This window comes from Gorilla gorilla, chromosome 12, assembly GCF_029281585.2.
Source record: "Gorilla gorilla gorilla isolate KB3781 chromosome 12, NHGRI_mGorGor1-v2.1_pri, whole genome shotgun sequence".
In the NCBI taxonomy this organism is placed as follows: domain Eukaryota; kingdom Metazoa; phylum Chordata; class Mammalia; order Primates; family Hominidae; genus Gorilla; species Gorilla gorilla.
This window is the reverse complement of record NC_073236.2, coordinates 73,309,526-73,321,064: the sequence shown is the minus strand read 5'-3', so window position 1 is coordinate 73,321,064 and position 11,539 is coordinate 73,309,526. Positions and strand designations below refer to the sequence as shown.

The 11,539-nt window shown below is 46.5% G+C and overlaps 1 protein-coding gene across 4 annotated transcripts in view; it reads left to right on the top strand.

Moving 5' to 3' along the window:
• The first annotated feature begins 10,154 nt into the window (after window positions 1-10,154).
• MEIS1 (Meis homeobox 1) overlaps window positions 10,155-11,539 on the top strand; it is a 202,085-nt gene continuing 200,700 nt past the window's right edge. For 2 of the 4 annotated variants that reach the window (XM_004029332.5, XM_063695847.1), the window contains exon 1: window positions 10,155-10,928. In XM_004029332.5, the coding sequence (XP_004029381.1) occupies window positions 10,917-10,928 (12 nt within the window). In that variant the 5' untranslated portion in view covers window positions 10,155-10,916. The remainder of the gene's footprint in view (window positions 10,929-11,539) is intronic. The other 2 variants (XM_063695848.1, XM_063695846.1) reach the window with 1 other exon arrangement.

The following is an 11,539-nucleotide window of genomic DNA, read 5'->3' as shown; positions in this document are numbered from 1 at the left end:
TCCAGCACTTTCACCACCAAATACAGGTTCTCCCTGCTGTTTCATTTCTTCAAGGTCTCTGCCTGGAGGGGTCTTCTGCATAGCGGTACAACCTCCTGCCTTGTGCTTCCCTAAAGAGGCTCGGTGATGGAGTCAGGGATGGAGCAGGGAAGGAGGAAGGATGGAGCCAACGCCCAGCCCCCCACACTTGCACACTCACACACTGCCATCACACACCCATCTGCTTCTGACAGAAGACAAGCTCTGACTTTTGGTCTTCTTAGGAAATAAGAAGAGTAAAAAATGTTTCTTCCGTAGTTGTGATGTTTTTCGTAGTTCAGGGTGTGTGTGTGTGTGTGTGTGTGTGTGTGTGTATAAAACCATCTCGAGGCATACAGAAAAGAAAAGGAGAAAAGAAATTGGATACTTCACTTAACCTATCTTGGTCTCAGCTTGCTTATCTGTGCAATGGAAAAGTAGAACTAAATGCCTTGATTTAACACCCTTATCTACGGTGGGGAAGGAGCTGTGAAAAGTGGTCCCTAGGCAGAGTAATCACAGCCCCCTACCCAGTGGATGATGACTCCCACTGCCTAGAGCAGGACAGTCATTTATGGGATCACCTAAGGGATATTTTGAAAGAGGATGTGTTTGCCTCTGGCCTCAATTGTCACCGGAACGCGCGCGCGCGCACACACACACACACACATATTTTCCCCACAGGGATTGTTTGCCTATGTGAACAAGTGGAAGCAGAAATCGCTCTTCCGAATTATTTAGGAAAGCCAACACGCAATTATGCAAAAGTCTAGATAAGGCTCTCCGAAGCAGAAAGCAGCAGCGCGGGACGCGGTTTTCCCCTTCTCTGGCGAGTACCAGTGCGGGGAGGCTGTTTATCTGTGTCCTGGTGCTGGGACAGGACGCAATCCAATTCCAGCTCTCGGTCGGTTCTGCGGCTCTGTCCCCGGTTCTGCAGCGCACTCTCTTACTCCCTCTCTCAGTAGTGTCCCCGGCTGTCTCCTTTCCTCCGTCTCCCCGTCCTCTCCCAGCGTCACCCCTCACTACCTATACCCCCGCGCCCTACCCCCACCTGGGGCGCTGGGTTCCACGCCTCCTCAAGAGGTGTGAGCGCCCGCGCTGGGCGCCCGTAGCGCGGCCCTCCTGTGTCCCCACTTCCACCCGGCGGCCGCTGGAAGCCGGGAGAAGGAACGGCACCAATCCCCTCACGCTTCTCCCAGGACGTCTGATCCCATTAGCGCACCTGAAATCACAACCTCGGCCACAAATGCGCGCTTGTTGCGACCCCTCCGAGTGGGCCGCCGTGCCGCAGGAGCCACTCTGGGGCCGGGGTCCCCAACCTCTCCCCACTGCAAGTCCTAAAGGGAATCGTAGAGCAATTGATCTCGGAGGAGATGAACGCACCCCGGGGCTCATTGCTGCCCCTGAGGAAGAGCCGTCCAGGAACGGAGGCGAGAAGCTTCCAGAATTAGGCCAAGAGGCAGGTGGCGGGGTGATCCGGCGTCCCCGAGTCCAGCTGGGGAGAAAGGCGCCCTCGGATGCTCAGCCCCAAAGCAGCAGAAGACAGAAGCCGGTGCGCCATCGTCGCTGCGCCCCAGTCCGCGGGTCCTAGCGCTCCTGCTCCGGCTCCCGGGCTGCCACCCACCGCTGCCCAAGCCTGACCAACTCCCAACTCCCTCCGGCACAGGCTGAGGCGACCCCCAAAGAGAAAAATAGGATCGCAGTCAAAACTGGCGGGGATGGGGCACACTGGTGGGAGAGGGGACCTTTTCACCTTTTGCTCTTGCCAGGGGACACAGTCCCCCAAACCTACGTCCCTGCGCCAAACCAGGTGCAAGCAAACTCCGCGGACCCCGCAGCTGGAAGTGCATCCTGCCGGGACCCCCACCCGACCCAGGGAGTCAGCGCTCCCCAGGGTGCAGGCAGGCCCAGTGCTCTGGGTGGCTCAGGGCACGGGGACCGGATCGCGCTGCAGAACACCGCCGGGACCCGGCACCCGGACGCGCAAGGGCGACAGGGCAGCCCTGCTGTAAGGACTGTGCGACGAGAGGTTCTCATTCGGTAAACAGTGGCCCTCCCAGAAGTGGCCGCCGACCTGCCAGTCAATGAAGTTATCCTCCGGGAGCTGGGAAGAAGGGGCGCCTCGCGGGGCTGTGGGCTCGGTTGCGAACCGATGTGTTTGTGGCTTATAAGTTTATTTCTCCCACTGGTTACTAGTGTTCAAATTGGCCCTTTCTCGCATAAATCGCCTGGAAAAAAAAATGATGTTCAGCTAGCATAGCCATATTCTGACGTTAATTTTTTTAAAAAGACAAAGAAAGATGATATTTGTTTTTCATTTTTAAATAAGGACACAGAAAAGCACGTTTTCAGATACTCAGCAGGCGTCCTTCAGCTTCCTCTTGTTCTTTGCTCCTTTATGTTTTTGACGCTACTAGAATTCTTTCTGCGCCGCAGGAAGCCTTCGATGTTTTCCTTATTCATTAGATAGCTCAATGAAATGTTAAAATATTTATTTTTGAATAATCAGTAAGATTTTTGCCTGAAGGTTTTCACAAAATATGCCCCTTTATCCAGTCGAACATGGATGCTAAGCATGGCCAGTGTTACTCATCCTGTTGCTTCAAAGGTAAATGTTTGCTATTAGTGACTAGAGCACGTTCGCCAGACCTCTTCCAGCACTCAGTACTTCAACTATTAGTTTAGAATATATCAAACGTGTATGCACTTGTGATTAGTTCCTGGAAGAATTTTCTACATTTTCAAGCTATTGTTAGAAGGATTTTTTTTTCTTTTTGGTTGGTTTTCTGATCTAGACCAAACAGCATCTCAAAAAATGACTCCAAACAGCATCTCATAAAATAATAACCTTTCACAGTTCAGTGGTTTATACTAAAGTTTAAAAGACACCCACCACCAACACCTCCATTTATATAGAACAACTGAGGCTCTAATACAGCAGTGCAAGCAATCTCGCTGCTTTAAGTAGCCAATGTCAGTTCAGGTTCTCTTGATGTATCTATATTTAATCCAATATTTTAAAGTTATTCTGACATAGTGCCACATCGAAATGTATATTGAAGTAGATCATTGAAATATATTTATGCACAATAAAATGTCCTAAAGCTGTCTCCTTTTCACTATTAGGTTTTTATTAAAAGACGCCCTAATACCTAGTCAAGTGCTGGCAGGTTTTAGTAAAATGCGATAAGGAGTTTTAACTTCAGAAAAGCACATGAACAATTTTAAAAGTGCTTGCACCAAAGTCTATGTCTCTTGGACCAAAATCAGCTTGACTTCTCCATGTATGTGTATGTGTGTGTGTGTGCGTATGTGTCTACACACACATAGATACATATACAGATATATATTTGGGGGGCATTGGGCTTATTTGTTTCTTAAATCACAAAATCACTTCTCTATGGTAACAGTGATTACTTCAGAAACTGTCACTGTCGAACAGAGGTCAAAGTTAGCTTCATGCTTTTTTTTTTTTTTTTTTTTTTACAAAGCTTCCACAATGCTAGAGATCTATAAATGTTTTCTTTTTTAAATCACAACCAAAATGTGCACAATGTTTCTTAATGTTTAAGAGAACATCAAATGGTCTCTGCTATATGAAGGTGTCTGACTGTGAATTTCACCCACACTTTCTACCACTTGTGCTCTCCAAGTGAAAACACCGAAGTTTCACATTTTCATCCCAAATTGCCAAAAGGGAACTGCACTAAAACTTTTATAATTACCAGTGTCATTTCCCCTCTCCTAAAGGGTTTTTTTTTCTTGATTACCAATGTCACTTTCCAAATTCCAAGAACTGATTTGTACATGCTAGATTATCGAGGCAGTAGATAGATTTAACTTGACTGTCAAGCAAATTCATCCTCAGTGTCAAGCAACCACTACTGTTTTGTGTTTTTTGGTTTTGTTTTTGTTTTCAGAGTTGTTGAATCTGTCCTATCTTCCTTTCTTTTCCCAGGCTGTCTTCCCAAGTTTAGGCATATGGGTACACACACATGCACAGCTGTATTCAATGTAGGTTTTAGCCTTGTGCCTTAATCAAGTGTTTGAGCTATACACCTATGATTGATATCATATCCTATCTTTGGATTCGAAAAACATGGTTAGACCCCAAGACCTGTCCTATGAGTCTAAGTTGGGTACTGTGGTTTTCTCTTGTTAGTTACCAGCACCAAATCATACCCCCAACCACCACCTCCCACCCCCGTAAAACAAGATTAAAGTTTGTCATCAAGGCTGCAGTTTTTCTATTGTCCAGTAGACGGCACAAAAGATCAAGCCTTCAAATGCTAAACAATTCACCAAGGCTGCTGTGGTTTGAAGTGTACGTGTGTGATGTTCTTTAAAATAGCTAACCAGCCAGCATTGTATCTGTGAAGCAGTGAAGTACCTGAAAACTTAAGATAACTCACTAAAGTTTTGAAACGTAATGATATAAAAAGGTTTTGCATATGTCAACAAAATGTTGCTTCAGAAAATACACTTTTAAATAACTTCAGAGAAAAATGTTATTTAGAAATTTATCATTTAAAAGTTAGCTTTATAGAAATTAAAGTGAGAGAAATTACAGGGCATTTTATTTTTAATTAAAAATAAAGAAAGTATTTGCACCGTGAGACTTGAAGATTCTATAGCGGAACTTTGCATGATGCATCTATGTTTTTTACTACATTTAACATACAACTCAGTCCACAAAATTGAAGGTTGTATTTCAAATGCACTTACACATAAATGCATATATAATAGGTACTTGGGAAGGGGAATAAATTCTCTCTATGAAGATTTGTGGGATAGCTTTTGGGGGATATTGGAGAATGAGGCCAGTAGAAATAACAGTTGAGACTTTGCCTCTTTCAGAGCAATGCATGACTTTGGCTAATATTTATATTTTACTAAAAGGCTTCTATTTCCTTTTCATTCTGCAGACACTCCTTATGTAGCAGTTTGGGGGGGGAGGGTAAAGTGTGGGCTAATAACTCATTTCCCAGTTAATTTTATTAAGAATTTATAGCACTGTTTAGAAAGTTTTAAGACAACCATAAATTTTATTAGGAATACTTTATTAAGCCCTCCATTTAATTAATAAAAGACCTCTATAACTTCTGAAAATGTCAGAGCTAGTAATTATGTTAACCAGTGTAGTTTTTTCCCCCCTAGAGACCAAAGCATTTTAATGACTTGAAATAGAATAGTAAGGAAAGCACCTCCCTCTCACCCCCCATTTTTTCCCCTAATTTTTGCATCATCCAGTCAGAATATAGTAACTTAGGTATTTTCCCTGCAACCCTTGGAGAGCCTAAGCTGACCTCTAATTGACTTCTGAACTGGACCCAGACATTCTTTGTTTTCTGAAGCAAAATGCAGTAAACAAATCTTTCAGTCCTTATAGCCTGTAATGCTTTAGAGCACTTGATTAACATCCTCCCTAATCCTCTCAGTTAACCCCCTTTGATATCACCTAACCAGGTTTCCCCCTTTAATAGATCTCTCAATAGTTTATTTCACTTTTCTCACGGCCATTCATTAGCTTTGACTTCTTGGTGCCTTTCTCATATCACCTCCAGGCTCTTATCTCCAGCATTCCTCTATTATCTGTACTAGATTTCGAATCTATTTTCTTTAAACTATCTTTCCCTCCCTCCTCTTATTTCTGTTTTTTTGAAATGTGAATGCTAGTGAGGGGGAGAGATGCAGAGGATGAATGTTTTTGAAATACAAACGCCAAGCCTCCACACCACAGGACAACCTAAAAACCAATCACAGCATTTTAAGGGACATCTTAAAGTTTGGTGGCAAATGATAAACCCTTATCATTTTGTGAACACAGCTGCCAAACTCGATTGATTAACAGGCTTTTGTTTATTCTGGGCTGGCAAATACACACACGTTTTACCTTAAGAGGTGCCTCTTTAGTTTCTAAGGGTTTTGGAGCTGACTCATCGGTGTGACCTTTTGGGACAAAAGCCTAATTTAGGATATAGATCTTTCCAGAAGCACAATTCCTTATAGAACATAAAGTCAGGGGAGTTCTCCGAGACGACTTTACCAGCAGCTCAGAGGAGCATTGAGGGCTTGAAATGCCTCCATACAGGAGGGTGTAAACAATAGAGACCAAGGACCCAGTCTGCCTCCTTTTGTCACTGTTCTTTATCTCTGGAAAGATGCTCTGAGATAAGAAGGATGAGAAGAGAACGGAAGGCCTGAATCGCAAGAGCTAGGGCCAAGTGCCAGAATTTTTCACCAGGCCAAGTTTTTGCAAAATAAAAGTGCTATTGCCTTAAAAAAGCAAGTATCTGAAATAAGTTAGGAATAGGGGCTGTCAAAAAATGGGCATAAATATTGACAGTAGTTTACTAAGATACCTAGACCTGTCCCTTCGTTTTTTTCCTTTTAATAGATGATTAATTGCTGCCCTGCTAAAGGAGTTTTTTTTTTTTATGGCTACTATCTTGCAACTCTAGACATCCTCTGTGCAATTTCTCTCAGCAAGCCCCAACTGTAATAACTGTTTGCTAATTGTAAAATCCTTATCCAGAATGAGGTTTGGGCAAACAATTTGTACTACTGTAATTACATTGTAAAAGTGTTTAGTCCCTTGATTGTTCAGAATTAATTGTATAAAGGCCTAGAAGTTATATTAGGTTCACAGTTTAAAATGGAAAGACTGTGGGGGGGGGGGAGGGGCACTTTTCAAAACTACTGAGTTGATTTTAAGTCCGCAAACTCAAACTATCTCATTCTTTAAGGAAAATTTGTGTGTAGGTAATTTAAAGTACATTTTTATGGTAATCTGGCACATCATGGTTAAAGCATGCAGTCGTCTAGTCTACCTCCTGCTTTGAAGATTTTGGTTATGTTTGCAAAGGGTGACTTACCTGAACCTTCTTTTCTCATCTGTGCTAGAAAACAAAAGAAAAAGATTACCGGAAAGCAACAATAAAAAATAAATCCTGTTGTCAAATATATATATATATACTGACCTTTTCCAAATTTGAAAACGTGGCCGCAGAGTTGTGGTAAATCCAAGCCCCGTTACCTCTTTGCCGAAGAACCCCTGAGGCTGTTAAAGACCACAGTCCTCTAAGCGTATTTCGCAATAAATTTCTCTCAGTTAAATTATACTTACACAATTTCCCTCGCAGTTCATTTAAGGATCATAAACGTAGGTGTGCCCTGTCGCTGTTTGGTTTGACCCCCACCTCCCACCCACGCGTCTCCCTCCTACCCCCGAGTCGCGCAGATGCCTGGCGGGCCTGATGCGGGGACGATGATCACACCCCCGCGAGCAGCCGTCGGAAGGCGCTCAGGTATACCCCGAAGTCGGCTGGGGTTCCGGGAAGGGGTCGCAGACTGCCGGCCCAGCTTAGTCCTCTCCCTAATCGGAAAAGGAGCGTGCTGCCTGGCCCAGCCAGCGCAGCCTCCCAAGGATTAAACAGAAATCGCCTTCCTGAGACGGGGAGGTTCCATCTTGGCCTGAAATTCTGCTTCCAAGTTCATGTTGTGGGGCCGGGGAGCGACGGTGAGGCGTGGGGTGGGGGGGTGGGGGGATGGGGGGAGGCCGGGAAGTGTAGGCAGAGGCATAAAGGCGCTGGTAATGCACCTGGCTGCCCACCCACTCCGTCCCCAGCTTTTACTCGCGGGCCTGTCTTAACCTCCCAAGTGATGTTTCAGGGCGTTTGTGCCAGAAAACCTACACATGTATGTGATGGAAAAAAACTAAAAGATCCTGAAACTTAAGCGTCAGAAAAAAGACAGGGAGAAACAGAGAGAAAAAAGAGAGAGGAAGCAAATGATAAGGGATCCTGGAGATGGTTTAAACACACACACACACACACACACACACACACACACACACACACACACACACAGAGGGAGAGCTCTTTCAAGGCAAAGCGCTTCTGAAGGTTTTGGGAGAACGTGTGTCAGCCCTTCAGGCACACAGGGTGCCAGTACGGAGTTGGGGGCGGGGAAGTGTGCAGTGCAGGCGGCTGGGAAGGCTCGTCTGCTCGGCTTTATGGAAACGCTCCACTGTTGGGGGCAACCAACCCCGCGCTGACTCCTGCGAAGTGCTAAAGGAAGCGATAGATGTCGCCTAAGGAGACTACGGACGCTCGGTGGAACCTCATTCCAGACCTATGTTCTGATGCTCGCCCTGTGTCTCCTGCTCCTCGGAAGCCCACTCTATAGAATCTTCAGTCCTACCTCGCAGACGGACGCAAATTATCTTTTACTTTGCGCTTAAGAGTTGGCTTCAATACATTTTAGAACTCCTAACCTTTCCCAAACAATCTTCGGATGAAGGGATACCCCCAATCTTTCTCAAAACTCTTTCCCTACCTACACCCCCTTGAGGGTGAGGGTTCAGTCCGCAGCTGGCGAGTGGGACGTGGGTGGGGGCGATGGAGGCGCGGGCGGGCTGCTTGGAGGGAGTCAGCCTTTTGGCCACCTTCAGGGCGGGAATAGGGACTGGCAGTTCGCATTCCCCGCAGATCGAAGCTCCCTGCTGATCGATTATTTGATAATTGATTTTCCCCGCAGCCAATGCGCTGCGGCCTGGGCGGGGGCGCCTCCTGATTGGCCGAGCACTCCTCCAAGGCTGCCTACCGAGATTTGGGTGAGCTCATTTTCCAGTCGACCGCAGGGGGAGTTTTCTGCGAGGTTTCAGCTGGAGGGAGGGGGAAAAATCCTCTCGGAGCCGAGCGAGCTGCGAGCCCTGCTTGTGGATGTGAGGTTTCCAGCCGCTGGTAGAGCTGCTGCGGCTGAGCCATCTCGGCAGATCAGAGACCAGCGGACAGAAATATAAATACGAAAATAACGCCACTAAATATAATCACAAGGGGGAAGCTTAGAGCGGGAGAATAAAGAGAAGGGGTGAAGGGGAATTAAAGCCCAGGCAATAGGTGTTAAAATTAAACACAAAACAAAACAAAACAAAAAACGGTTGTTAGTTGGAGCCTCCGAGTTGTAGGTACAGGCAGCTTTTGTCTGAAATCTCAGCTTCCGAAGCGGATTTCTTTTTCTCTGGCACTGGGAGGTTTCGCCGAGCCGGGTTGGGGACGGGAAAGAGGAGCGCGGGGAAGGATGTCTGGGGTGGTGAGGGCAGGGCTTCGCTGGAGAAAGAGCTAGTGGGGCGCGAGGTTCTTACAGGCCCGGGAGAGGTCGAGGCTGGAGCCCCTCGGCGCCTCTAAGACAAAGGCAGCGGTGGCTGCAGCCCGAGCCTAGCACTCCGGCAGCGTCGCGCCGCGCCGCGCCCTGGGCGCACAGCCGCCTCACCCCGAGCGGGTCGGAGAAAGAGCCTCCCTCCCAGCGGCTCCCCGGCCCCGGCTCCGCCCGCGAGGTCTGGGCTGCTGCGAGCCCGCGCCGGGTTTCGCTTTCCGGCGATCATAAATAGCTTGGTGTTTGTAAACAGGCGCTGGGGGCACATTCCCTGCGCTAAGCTCATTGTTCCCTCCCTTCCTCTCTACTTCGCGCAGGGCGCCTGGGCTGGGGCTGGGAGCCGCCGGGGCTAGGAGGTGGGGGAGTCCAGACCCGAAGTGACAAAATGCTAGCATTTTCTTTCCCCCGGCCAGGCGTCCACCTCTAACAGCAAAGAAACCTCTAAGCTGGGTCTGCAGAAAGCCCGAGCCACCTCAACCCCATGTTCTCAGGACTCCTTAGCAGAGGCTTTCCCAACCCGGCTTCTCCCTCCTCCTTTTCCTCCACGATCCCGCTTTGACTTTTCTCCTTGCAGTGTTTAGTTCTGAGAATTCAGTACTTTGCGCATCACCCCCTGCCCCGAAAAACACTGGCAGACCCCAATAATTTCGAGGAAAGTCATGAAGTCTATGCGCGGAGCCCTGTGCAAAATAACTCCCGCTGCTGCCTGCCCGGCGTTGATTCCCAATTTATTTCAAGAGAGTCGGCTTTGGGGAGAGAGTCTGCAGGGGGAGGGAGAGAAAAGAATACTGAAAATAAAGCCGGCGGCCGCGGGCTACTGCCTGCGTTTGTGTGCGTGTGCCCTGGGTGTGTGGTGTTTGTGCCTGGGCGTGCGATTTAATGGAGCGCCTCTCTGCCTCTCCAGTGCGGCCAGAGCTCGCTTCGCGCACCCACCCCTGCCGAGGAGCCTACTTGCTGCAGCCCAATGCATTGTGTAAGACGCGACCTGTTATGGCCACCACTACTTCCGGGTTCTAGCATTCTGGTCGGAATCCACCTCTCCGCCTGTGCAACACACACTTTACACACGCACGGGGACTGCAAGCGGGCAGCATCGATCGTGGCTCCTTTAAGACAAACTCAGACAGACATTTTTTTTAACCCTCCTTCTCTAATCTCCCTCCAGTGCAGCACTTGCAAAGAGGGAGAGAGAGAGAGAGAGAAAGAAAGAGAGAGAGAGAAGAGAGAAACTGATTAGGAATTAGGACTGATTCAAGGGAAGCGAGCGCTAGGGCTTTGTGCATTTGAATATTAACATTTGAGGTGTTCTGACCAGAAGAAGACAGAGCGGATGATCATTCATTCACCACGTTGACAACCTCGCCTGTGATTGACAGCTGGAGTGGCAGAAAGCCATGAGATTTGGTAGTTGGGTCTGAGGGGCGCTCTTTTTTTTCCTTTTCTTTCTTTCTTTCTTTTTTTTTTTAAACTGATTTTTTGGGGGAGAGAAGATCTGCTTTTTTTTTTTGCCCCCGCTGCTGTCTTGGAAACGGAGCGCTTTTATGCTCAGTGACTCGGGCGCTTTGCTTCAGGTCCCGTAGACCGAAGATCTGGGACCAGTAGCTCACGTTGCTGGAGACGTTAAGGGATTTTTCGTCGTGCTTTTTTTTTTTTCCAGGGGAGTTTGAATATTTGTTTCTTTTCACACTGGCCTTAAAGAGGATATATTAGAAGTTGAAGTAGGAAGGGAGCCAGAGAGGCCGATGGCGCAAAGGGTACGTATTAAAAAACAATTGTGGAACTCAAATGTGAGATTAAATTGAAACGTGGCCGAAAGACACTGCTAAAAAGTTTCCTTTTTTTCTCTCTCTCTTTTAAAAAATGAGGCTCCTAAAGCCGTGGCCTAAGCGAGAGGATTTATTCAATGCATTTGTAGACTTATGTATGTTACTTGGAGTTGTTAATTAAAGGAATCTATTTATCTATAGATTCCTAACCAGCAGCTATATAAATAAAAATGCAAGCTCAAACAATCATCTGGGTTTTTTTTTTTTAAAAAGCTAGATACCTAAAGCTGTAATTTGAACATTCAGAGATCAGAAGTTTAAAGTTATGTTTAAACTAAAATATGAAGCTGGAAACTTCTGATATGTTATTGATTATGCTCATCTTTAATATCACTAGAAGTATTCAGCTTTTTAAAGGAAATAACTTTGTCATAGTATAGCCAATTTTTTGGTCAGAAAACATTCATCTTTTTATAGTAATTTCAATTTGTATAGACTTGTATACAAGGCAATATTTTGCAAGTTTCTCTTAGATAAGCCCTCTACTAATTGAATACTAAGCACACAGTTACTCACTTTAAAAATGCAATACTAATTTC